Raw genomic sequence first — 12,851 nt, 5'->3', positions numbered from 1 at the left:
AGATCAGGCATGAACTTGGAGCATAAGATGTGACTGTGACCTGGTAGCCATTATATGAACCTGGTTAAGAGAAGGGCAGAACTAACAGCTCAACATTTCAGGGTACAGGGTGCTTCAGGAGGGTCAGTTAAAATCCCCCACCATAAAAAGAAAAAGAGGAGGCAGTTGTTAGACATTACAGATGAGTCAGCTAGTGAGACTACATGGGTGGAGCTGAGGAACAAGAAAAGCATGATCATCTTGTTGGGAGTGTCCTACAGGCCCCAAGTTGTTAATGGAAGTTGGAAGAGAAAAAATGCAAATAGGGTTGTTATTGGTAGGGGATTTTAACTTTCCAAATATTGACAGGGAAAGTCAATTGTGTGAAGGGTTTAGACAGGGTAGAATTTGATAAATATTTTCAGGAAATTTTCCTCTGACAATATGTAGAGGATCCCACACAGGAGAAGCCAACACTTGACATAGTGATGGGAAACTGGGAAGGGCAAATGGATGAAGTGTTTTTGGATTAGCCTTTGGGCTATTGTTCTATTTGGTTTTGCCTGATTAGGGAGAGAGACACTGGATCCGCCAGTTAAAATTTGGAATTGGGACAAGACCAACTTTGCAGGTATAAGTCAAGAACTTTTTTTTGAATATTTTACTTTTGATTTTCAAAGACTCATAAATCCAAATAAACAGTACATTTTTCCCCCAGCAATCGTGTATGTCATACAGACACTATTTTATCCCCTAACCCCTTCCCCTCCCTCCCATACCCTAATACAAAAAAAAGAAAATATTATATAAATTAAACAAATACAAAGAACAAAATATTGTGAAAGTCAAAAAAAACTTTAAGGAAACTTAAGAAGAACCCAAATAAACAAAATTAAAAGATAAGGAACAAAAAGAGCACATCATCTATGCCATGACCCACTTCACTGATCTCAAGCATTCCACTACTGGCATGGTTGTATTCACTTTATCTAAAAGGGGTATAATTACATCTACACACCAATGTATTGCAGATAAGGTTGCCACATCCTAACAAATGTGCCATATTTCTTCCTCAAATTGTACATAATTTTCTCCAGGGTAATACAACTCTGTATTTCCATATTCCAGCATGTAATATTTAGCTGGGAGTTGGACTTCTATGTGACCGCTATACACTTCCTGGCTACCAACAAGGTGACCGTCACAAACTGAATTTGGTATCTAGACAGTTTAAAACTCATGTCCATAATGTTTCCCAGAAGGTATAATTCCAGACCCTGTGGAATATCCACCTTTGTAATTTTTTTCAGAATGTCCCCATGGTCCTCCCAGAAGGATCTCAATGTTTACATAGTCAGGTGGAGTAGATAAAGGTTCCAATCTTCACGCCAAAAGCTCATTTCTGAGATTTCTGGTTTAGATTTAAGTAATTTTTGTGGTATAAGGTACAGTTGATGCAGGAAATTGTATTGTACCAACCTGTATTTGGCATTAATAACTGCTGTCATGCAGTCCAGACACAGATCTGGCCAGCACCACTGGTGAATTGTTGTGCCCAGGTCTGACTCTCACCTTTCTCCAGTCCTGTGAAAACCTGCTTCGGGCCCTTGTTTTGGAATAGGAGATACAATGTAGAGATAAACTTGCATGTATTCCCCTTTTGAATTAGAATTTCCATGTCACTATACACGGGTAGGACCATAGACGGTCCCAAATTATCCCTTAAGAAAGATCTTAACTGAAGATAACAAGAAAGTTTTGTAAGGCAAATCATATTTATTTCTCAGCTATTTGAATGACAAGAGCTTCCCTTGCTCGTAACAATCCTCGATATACCTGATTCCCTTCCGGCACCAGGTGTCCGGGATCTTGTTATCCAGAGTCATGGGTATTAATTTGTTTTGGCTGCATATTTTAGGGTATATCCTAACGCATTGATTTACTTTTTTCATGTCTGAATTACATATGGCGTTATCCATTTTCCCTGATATCAAGTTGATGTCTCATTTATATATAAACTCTTCTGCTATCTTTTCTCCTCTTATGTGTAGTTTAATTTGTGCCCAGGAAGTGGTTACCTATATGACAAGAACTTGCCAAAGTTGATTAAAACCGGTTGTTTGAAGGAAGAGGAACATTACGAAAATTGGATATTTTTAAAACTGTATTATCAAGAGTCCAGTACATTGATGTTCCTATTAGGGTGAAGGGTAAAGCATGCAAGCAGAAGGAAATTTGGATGACGAGGGAAATTCAGACTCTGGACAATAGCAAGGAGGAGGCTCGTGGCAGATATAAGCAACTGGGATCTTGTCTACCTGGAGGAGTTTCAGGAACTGAGGAGGAAGCTAAAAGGGGAAATCAGGAGGACAGAAAGGGGAACAGGAGATGGCTTTGGCAGATAACATTAAGAATTATTCCAGAGATTAGGAAAGAGGGGATATTGGAACTTTTGAGGCACATAAATGTCCCCAGGTCCCAACAGGATTTTCCCCAGGATCTTGAGGAAAGTCAGGGAGGGAGGCTCTGACAGTGATTTTTTTCAACAGTCACTAGAGGGTGGCATGGTAACGCAGGATTGGTTTGTCGTATATGTGGTTCCTCTGTTTAAAAAGACCTCCAGGTGTAGGCCCAGCAATTATCAGCCAGTAAGTTTGACATCAGTGGTCGGTAAACTAATGGAAAGTATTCTTAGAGATAATATGTATAAGTATCTAGAGAAGCAGGAACTGATTAGGGACACCCAACACGGGTTTGTGCGGGGAAGGTCATGTTTGACAAATCTTGTTGAATTTTTTGAGGAGCTGACTAGGAAGAGTAGAGCAGTAGTTGTAGTCTATATGGATTTCAGTAAAGTCTTCGATAAGGTTTCACATGGAGAAGGAAAAGATAGACCCAGAGCACCAAAAAAATTGGAGAACACGCCCCTGTTGAGAAATAGAAGCAGAGGAGACTACCCTATGGGAAGGTGATAAACCAGTGAGGGCTCTGCAGGTGAAGAACACAGGCAGCGGGATCTCGAGGGGTCTTGGGTGCTGAAGGTTTCCTGATCCTGTCAGAGGCTATGGGAGTGCTGGAGGCGAGACCATGGACACTCAGTTACTCTGAAGGGACTCTCTTTGCTTCTCCTTCTCTGTAAGTGGCACAGGCCAATATCTGCTGATGGCGAATCTTCGCCTTATGGCTGACTAAATGCAATTTTTTAAGATAGTACATCTCTTTTATTTCATGACGACAAAATCTTAAATCTTGAACAGTCAGTATTACAGTTGAGAAGGTGCTGAAGGATCTGATGAATATGAAAGAAGACAAATCCCCTGGGCCTGATCAGATATATCCATGGGAAGATAGGAAGAGTTGCAAGTTCCCTGGCAGAGATTTATGATTCATCATTAAATACAGAGCTTGGCAAATGCTGTGCCTCTATTCAAGAACTACAGAACAACAGGCCAGTGAGCCTAACATCTGTGGTTAATAGGTTACTAGAGTATTCTGAGGGAGAATATATACATGCATTTAGTTGGACAAGGGCTGATTAGGGATATTCAGTATGATTTTGTAAGAGTTTCATAAATCTGATTGATTATTTTGAAGATGTGACCAAAAAGGTTGATGTGGGCAGAGCTTTCGAAGTAAATCTAGAAGGCAGTTGATATGGTTCCATACAGTAGGCTGCACTGAAAGGTTAGATTGCATGGGATTCAAGAAGAGATAGCTGAATAGATAGGAAATTGACTTTATCGAAAAAAATAGAGGGTGATTGGGCAAGGAAGCCTGTGACTAGCTATATGCCACATGGTTTAATGCTGGCCAATTGCCTTTTATCATCTATATAAATTATTTGGTTGAAAACATACATGCTATGATTAGCAAGTTTCTGGATGACACAAAGTATCTGATATTGTGGATAGTGAAGATAGTTGCCAAAATTGCAGCAGGATTTCAACTGGGCAGATAGGCATGAATGAAGGAATTTAATGCAGAGAAATGTGAGGGAGTTGTTGAATTTTGGGAAGTCTAACCAGACTAGTACATAAACAGTAAATGTTGGGAATCTGGAGCGTGCTGTAGAGCAGATGAATCTAGGAGTACAAATTTTTAGTACCTAATAAGTGGCATCACAAGTAGCTAGGGTGGTTTAAAGTGAGGAGGGAGGGGGATTTACCATAAATCTGAGGGGTAATGTTTTTTATACAGTGTTGTGGGTGTATGAGACAAGTTGGCGAAAGTAATTGAGGCAAGTGTGATGCATTTAAGAAGCATTTAGATGAATGGATACATGGATAGAATGTGTTTAGAGGAATATGGGTCAAACATGGCAGGTGGGACTTGGATGGGGCATTTTGGTCAGTGGGCTTGTTGGGCTGCAGGCCTTTTTCACACTGCATGACTGATTGCTGAGACTGCTTGCCCTTTCCCTGAGTCCCTGTTATACAGCACAGAAGTGGGCCCTTCCCCTCAACTCTTCTATGCTGACCAGGGTTCTTTATTAAACTTGTCACATTTGCCTATGCTTGACCCATATCCCTCCAAACCTTTTCAGTCAAGCATCTATGCAAATGTCTTTTAGACATTGCAATCCTATCTGCATTTGTTGCTTTCATTTTGTTCATTTATCCACCACCTTCTGAGTGGGGGGGGGGGAGACATGCCTCAATTCCCTTTTAAATCTTTCCCCTCACTATCCTCACTAAACCTTTTTTTTAAGACTTCCTTACCCATGGGAAAAAGACTGCGATAATAAATCTTACCTTTGCTCCTCATAAATATATGAACTCTTTTCAGGTCATCCCTTTGTTGTATATTTTCCAGGGAAAAACTGTCCCATCCTATTCAGTCTCTCCTCATACTCGAGATCTCTTTCCCAGCAACATCATTGTGAATCTTTTCTGCGCCCTGGAGTAATTAGTCCATTCAAGAGGATGGTGACCAGAATTCAGGTGGTCTCAGCTGAAACATAATGTTTCAATTTGTGTACTCAATTCCCTGTTTGCTGAAGGCAAGTATGCCATAAGCCATTTTCACCACTTTGTCTACCTGTGTGACATCTTTCAGGAAACCATGCCCTTGTACTCCTTGGTCATTGTTCTACAAGACTCCCCAGGGCCCTGGCATTCACTACAGTCTGCCATGATTTAATTTCCCAAAATGCATCACTTCACACTTACCAAGCTAAATTCCATCTTTCTTTTGCTAATTTTCCCAGCTGATCAAGTATAAAATAGTTCCCAGTAAAACATACTGAAATAGTCCTTGGCTATTTGTCCTTTCCATAAATAGACTCAATGGGTCTGAATCTTTACAATTTCATCCATGATCTAAGCATATATTTTATCTTCTATTTGCTGTATTTAGATTTTACAGTGGATGAATTTGAAGTGAAACCTGATCAGTCTTGTGTTATTGGATCCTTGAACATCTCATGAAATTTAAGAGTCCCATGATGTTTTATGTTGATTTGATGTTCATTCTTTGTTTTAAACCAAAAATGTACCTGACTTTTTTTTACTTGGGAATTTTTTATTGTTGAATAAACATTTGCAAAATGATTTGAACATTACAAAAACCCACACCGTTTGGCTAGCTTGACTTGTATCATGGCTTGCTAGTTATTGTTTGTGGGGATAAAAAATACTGCCATTCATGATAGTGTGCTGAATTTGTTTCTTCACAGCATTAAATGTCAGTACAAATGTCTATACTCTCACCTGTATAATTGTTCCATTGTGTAGGGTAGCTCGTTTGATGGTGCTATTTAAGAAGGGGAGGGGGAATGAGCATAATTTCAACATTTGGAAAAATGTTCATAGTGGTACAGCATAGAAATATACTATGTCTGTGCTGCTTGTTATATCGATCTACACCAGAGGCGTCCAAACGTTTTTGGCCATCGAACCCTTCATGGAATTCTTGATCCCTCATTGACCGCCAAGCAAGCAGAATAAATAAATGCAGTTTCCATATGCATTAGTGAGGGAAACTGCATTCCAAGCCTTGCGAGACTGTTGTTCTGTATCCCCTCCCCCCTGTGAATATCTCTCATGAAATATAGGGACATAAAAAGGAAAAACTGTCTATTGTCATTGTGAAAATCATAATGTTGGAATTCAGCATAAAAGTGTATTGCCACCTGGTCCTGGTATAAGGGAGGGAGGGATCCCTCACTGTCCACTTGGCATTGTCACGATGGCCACTGAGCAGGTCATCGGCAACTCGCCCAGCTTCAAGAAGCCCGTGGAGGTGCTGCGGCTGTCTAGGAAAAGGGCTTGCAGCTTCACTGGCCACCTTCCCTTGGGTGGCCCATGCTTTTAGGATCCACAGCAGCCCCCATCAACAGCTCAAGACCATGCTTTCCAGAGCTGCTGCTGCCTATTACTTCCCCTGGTGAGAAGGCTGACCACAGCAGCCCCCACCAGCGCTGCAAGACTGCTTTCCGGAGCTGCCACTCACTTCCCTTCGTGAAAAGGCTGACCACAGCGGCCCCTGCCAGCAGCTCAAGAGATGCCAGACTGAGACTACCTGCAAATTAAAGGAACAACACCTCTTCTTCTGATTGGGCACCCTCCAACTGGATGGTGTTAATTTTTTTTGGAATTTTTAAAAAAAAAATTCAAAATTATACATAATATAATTTTCAATATCACAATATATTAATCTTACAAACAACAACCATCAAAAACAAAACAGTCCCTCCCTCCCCTCACCCCTCCATACATAATATCTGCACGCACATTGATGGAGCTTACATATCTTTTAAATATATACATATATATATATATATATAAATTGGGGAAACCTTTATCTCTGCCAGTGGTTCAATCGCTAAAATAAAAAATGCTGCAAACAGGGGGCATCTCTGTCTACTTGATCTACTCAAGAGAAACACCACTGACATCTGATTATTGGTTATATTTTTTAGCTTGCAGTTTATGGTACAAAGTTTTTATCCAGTTTATAAATGTTCTACCTATACCAAATTTTTCCATTGTTTTAAATAGAAAGGGCCATTCCAAAAGGTCAAATGCTTTTTCCGCATCCAGTGAAACTGTAATACTTGGATTCTGTTCAAATTTTGCCATGTGTATTTATATTAAATAATTTTCCATGACTATTTGAGGAATGTCTTCCTTTAACAAATCCTGCTTGATCAATATGTATCAATTTTGGTAAAAATTGTCCTAACCTATTAGCCAATGCTTTTGCTAGTATCTTGTAATCAACATTTAACAGGGATATTGGTCATATGACAAAGTTTTTGATGGGTCCCTTTTCTTTTTTTGTTACACTGTAATAATTGTGGTTGAGAATGATTCCGGGAGGGTCTGTGTTTCTACTGCTTGGTCCAGAACATCCATTAACATGGGCATTAATAGTTTTTTTAATTGTCTGTAAAACTCTGGTGGGAATACATCCTCCCCTGGTGATTTATTAGCTTGTAGGGTACCCAGGGCCTTTTCAGTTTCTTCCCTGGTAAAGGGAGTGTCTAGTTCTATCCTTTCTCTCTTTTCCAGTTTTGGAAGTTTAACATTCAACAAAAATTCTATTTCATTCATGTCTCCTAGTAATTCTGATTTGCATAGTTTTGTGTAGTATTGTCTGAAAATGTCATTGATTTCCTTTTCTTTATATTCTAGAGTATCTGTCTCTGTTTATATTGCATTTATCATTCTTGATGACTCCTCTGCTTTAATCTGCCAAGATAAAACTTTGTGTGCCTGCTCACCTAACTCATAGGATTGTTGTTTAGTTTTTAATATAGCCTTTTCTGATCTTTATGTTTGTATTGTATTATATCTTCCCTCTGCTGTTTTTAAAAAGATATCCTTCATAAAGGCTTCATTGTTATAATTTTGAGCATAAATATTCATAAATGTCCATTCTTCTCCATAAATTTTATAATGTGTCATTACGTACCTTCCGGCTTGAATTGAAGTATCTTCTATTAACACTGGTGTATTTTTATAAATTAGAATCACTACCCCTCTTGCCTTTGAACCAAAGGAAGACAATATTATTTGTCCCACCCATCCTCTCTTTAATTTATCACGTTCTAATTTTGTAAGATGTGTTTCCTGCAAAGATTATATCCAATTTTAATTTCTTTAAGTATGCCAAGTCCCTTTTCCTCTTCACCGGCCATTTATCCTGTAAATATTAAGACTAATAAACTTTAGTGTTTTATCCATATCATTTTTAAAACAAATATTGTACAACAATAAAATCGTCCCAATTTTAAAAAATATATAACATTTCCCTTTTAGGAGAAATTTTCATCATGTACATTTCCTCTTTAAGAAATGCACATATCCCTAGCTCTGACGGTACATTAACAATAAAACCTGGAAGCCCGCGAAACCCCCCCCAGAATCTTTGAAGTGCCATCTTTTTAAAACCGCTCCTCTCCCGCCACCATTTACCTCCTTAAATCAGTTCCCACCCTGCTACTTTCTTTACTACTTTCCTTTCTTTCCAGAGTTCTCCATATAAATTACACTGATTTTTCTTTTAACAGTAAAAAGCAAGATGTTTCAGTGCTACTAAATATTTAAAAAAAGATGTACCTTTCAGTTAGTACTGTTTTGAAATGGTCTTTTCAGTCTTCTCATCTGGCGCCTTTAATTTCTTCATAACTTTCTTAAAAATTCTTCAACTTCTTTGTTCTTGAAATTCGTCTATTGCCTTCTGAGACATCCACCCTCAATGTCACTGGGTAAATCATTGAATATTTAAAGTTTTTAGTTTCCAATTGTCTCTTTACTTGATATATCCCTCCAAACCCATCTTATCTATGTACCTGTCTAAATGTTTATTCAACATTGCAATAGTACCTGCCTCAACTACCTCCTCTGGAGGTCTTTTTCATACATCTACCACCCTTTGTAAAAAAAAATACTCAAAAGCCTCCTATCTCTTCCCCTAACCAGAAATTAAAGTGCTCTGGCTCTTGATTCCCCGACTATGGACAAAAAACTGTATTCACTCATGATTTTGTACGTTTCAATGAGATCATCCCTCGTCCTCCTGTGCTCCAAAAATAAAACCCTAGCATGTTCAAACTCTTCCTTGTAGCTCAGAAACCGTATATTGATATCCAACTAGGGAAGAGGCCAGGGCAGATCTTGTTTTAGGAAGGTGATCGGAGAGGTAGAGCATTTTTGGAACAAAGTTTTTAATTAGTTTTGGGTAAGATTGGATTGTTGGGGAAGGTTAATTGCAACAATATTAGGCAGGAGATGAGTAGCTGATGTTGGGTAAAAGCATGTCTGGCCTATGGAAGTTATTTAAAGGTCAAGACCAACATGTGAGGAAGAAAACTAGGCATGTTGTAAATTTAGCCAGAAAGTAAAAGGAATCTGCAATACAAAAGTGCTGGAGAAACTCAGCAGGTCACGCAGCATCCATTGGAAATAAAAGGCAGTTAAAATCTTCAGCCCTTCATCAGAAATCTGGAAAAACAAATAGACACCTGAATAAAAAGGTTGGGATGGGGAGAGGAGGGAAGAATGAGGAAGGGAGAGGAGGGAGGAATGAAGAAGGGAAGGGAGAGGAGCACAGGTAAGCAGGTAAGAGGGAATGGGTGGATATAGGTGGAATGGTAGAAGAGAAAGAAGCTGAAAAGTGATAAGGGGGAGAGGGGTAGGAAGGATAGCTCGCTAATGGGGGAAGAAAGGGAAGGGTTGAAAGCTTGGGGATGGAAGATAGAGGTAAGAAGGGAGACAGAGGGGTAGGAAAAGAGAGAGAAAGACCGGAGGAGAGGGTTAGCAAAAAATTGGAGAAGTTGTCTGGATGGAGAATGGCGAGACGGAACATAAGGTGTTCTCCTAATTTGTGGAGGCCTTAATTTGGCAGGTATATGAGTCATGGACAGTCATGTCAATGTGGCAAAGCTGTGGAATTAAAATGGTTGGTCCTTGATGTGGTCAGAGAGAAGGTGCTCGACAAAACGATCTCCCAGTTTGCAACCAGTCTCTCTAATGTAGAGGAGGCTGCATCGAGTGCAGAAAATTACCCCTGCAGATTCAAAAGTGTTGCTTCACTTGTAAGGATTGTTTGAGGGAGGAGGTATATGTTCAAGTGTCACTCTTCTTGTGGTCACAGGGATCGATACCAAGGAGACAATTGGTGCAAAAGGGAGAGTGGACGAAGGAAGCATATATGGAGCATTCCCTAGGGAAAGAAGGGAGGGGAAGATGTGTCTGATGGTGGGGTGCTGTTGAAGGTGGCAAAAATTACAAAGACTAATATGTCAAATTCCTGACAAAGGGCTCAGGCTTGAAATGTCGATTGCCTTTTATTTCCTATGAATGCTGCGTGACCTGCTGAGTTTCTTCAGCACTTTTACCCCAGCATCTGCATATTTTCTTGTTTATCTAAGGAAACTGATGGGGCATTTGAGGAATATAAAGAAAGCAGGAAAGAACTTGAACAGAGAATCACAAAGGCTTACAAAAGACCATGAAATGCCCTTGTTGAGTTGAATTAAGAACATACCTAAGGTATTTTATACATTGCATTAAAGAGTAACTGGAGATCATAGGGTGCTTATACTTGGAGTTGGAGAAAGTGGGTATTTCATCAAGGAGAAGGGCATGGAAGATGGTGAGATCAGAGGGGGATGCTGATATTCTAGGATATGTCAGTGTTAAGAAGTTGGTATTGTGGGTCTTTTGAAAAACATGAAGAGGTTCATAGGATCTATTCCATATTATTGAGAGTGGCAAGACAGGAGATTGCTGGGGACTTCACAGATCTTTAGTCACAGGTGGAGTCCCAGAGGAATGGAGAATAACCAATGTTGTTCTTTGTTTAAGAAAGGCAATAGGGGCAAACTTGAAAATGACAGGACAGAGAGTGTTCTTAGGAATAAGATTTATTCCTCCCTGGAAGAGAATATACATTATGGATAGTCAACATGGATTTGTGTGTGGGTGGTGGAGGGGACATTTCTTACAAGCTTGTTTTGAGCTTTTTGAGGAAGTGACAAAAGATGATTGGTTGTAGATAATGTATTGTGTGCCTGTGAAAATGTATCATAACTGCTCTTGTATTTTAAGCTGTTGCTGAAGGTAAGTATCCCGAATGTCTTCCAAGTTTTTTGCCTACCTGTGCTGCTACCTTCAGAGATTTAGTTAAAGGTTCATATTGGTGTTTTCTTTGTTTTTGTAAGAATTTAAATTGTAAATGCAATAAATGTCACATGAATTGTAATATATATTTTTTTATACATAGGGAGGCTGTCCGTTATATCCAGGAAAACTTGACTGTGAACACAGATGAGCTGGGCAGAGAGTGTCTTGTCAATGTAGCAAAAACATCCATGTCATCAAAGATAATCGGAGTGTATCTTTCTATTAAAAAGTGGCTGGTGTATTTTTAAAATTTCCAATTATACTTATGGTGCTATTTTCCTTGCTATGTAAAATGATTTAGCTATGGAATAAGTAATTTACTCTACTGGCTATTTAAAAGTGTATTTTCATCAAGTCAAGTAGTCTGACTGCATTATCCCAGTTTATTCTCGCTTTGACTTAAAACATTAACTCTGTTTCTTTTTCCAAAGATGATGTCCGAGCTGCTGAGTATTTCTTCCATTTTCTGATCTCTATTTCACATTTGCAATACTTGCCTATGTATGATCAGATATGTGCCACAGGAATCATTCTATATTCATTCTTGTTCATTATCTATATAAATTATTTAGATGAGAGAGTAGTTAACATGGGTAGAAGTCTACCAAGGACTGGCAAATGGAAGATGATGCATTTTGGCAAGTCAAAATTGCACAGTAAGTGGTAAAGTGCTTGTAGAACAGAGAGGTGTAGGTACATATTTCCTTGAAGGTGACAATACTGATAGGCAGGGTGGTAAAGAAGATATTTGGTCAGGGCATCTATTTATACATTATATGCAATTCTGGTCACCCAACTATAAGAAAGATGTAATTAAGATGGAAAAGCTGTAGAAAAAATTCATCAAGATGCCAGGACTTGGGCTTGAATTATAAGGAGAGGCTGGATACTTTTTAAAATATTTTTATTGGTATTTAAAGTATAAACAATTGAACGGAACAATTATAAATAGTGCAACAAAATTAGAAAAAAGATTACAAATATGAACAAAATTTTAAAATTCGGAGCACATTCTTAATAATGAAATAAAGCATGACAACAAAAAAAACACAAAAGAAAAGGAGGAATTTTTTTTCAAATCCCCTTCCTCTAAGCAAGGTTGAACATTTACCTATGAATCAAGTAACACCTTGAAGAGGGACAACACAGCGCCAAGATGCCTGAACACTAAATCTTAAGATTATCGTAGTATTCCATAAATGAACCCTATGTCTTTTGGAATTTAATATTTGAATCCTTGATGGCATATCTATTTTTTTTTTAGATTTAAGCAAGACAAAATATTGTTTAGTCATTGTTCGTGAGTAGGTGGGGTATTATCTTTCTTTTATTATAAATATTGGACATCTGGCTATCAATGAAGTAAAAGATGAAATTCATTCCTGAGTGGAAATCAGTAATGCATCATCCTCGAGATATTCCAAAAAGAGCAATAAAAGGGTAAAGTTCCAATTTTAAATTTAGAATCACCGATAATAAATTAAAAAGCATCCTTCTAAAATGTTTCTAAACTAGGGAAAGTCTGGTACATATGAACTAAAGAGGCATCACCTACTGGTCCCCGGGGAGGCTTTCTGGGCCGGTGGAACATTCACTGGTGAATCGGTGGGCTCTTGTCTCCCTAGTCATTGGAGTTCCTGATGCCTAATTCCCGTCTCCAAATGCTCCTCTTGGTCTACCGCACATGCACCAGGTAGTAGGCTAAGATTCAGAATTGGTATTGGGAGCTCCGATACGCTGGGG

The 12,851-nt window shown here is 38.8% G+C and overlaps 1 protein-coding gene across 1 annotated transcript in view; it reads left to right on the top strand.

Annotated features, from left to right (window-relative positions):
• tcp1 (t-complex 1) overlaps positions 1–12,851 on the top strand; it is a 61,679-nt gene that overhangs the window by 24,463 nt on the left and 24,365 nt on the right. Inside the window, exon 5 of the mRNA XM_069932164.1 lies at positions 11,209–11,319. Within this exon, the coding sequence (XP_069788265.1) occupies positions 11,209–11,319 (111 nt within the window). The remainder of the gene's footprint in view (positions 1–11,208; positions 11,320–12,851) is intronic.

The sequence above is a fragment of the Narcine bancroftii genome, chromosome 4 (genome assembly GCF_036971445.1).
Source record: "Narcine bancroftii isolate sNarBan1 chromosome 4, sNarBan1.hap1, whole genome shotgun sequence".
In the NCBI taxonomy this organism is placed as follows: domain Eukaryota; kingdom Metazoa; phylum Chordata; class Chondrichthyes; order Torpediniformes; family Narcinidae; genus Narcine; species Narcine bancroftii.
The sequence above is the reverse complement of the archived record's forward strand: the minus strand, read 5'-3'. Positions and strand labels throughout refer to the sequence as shown.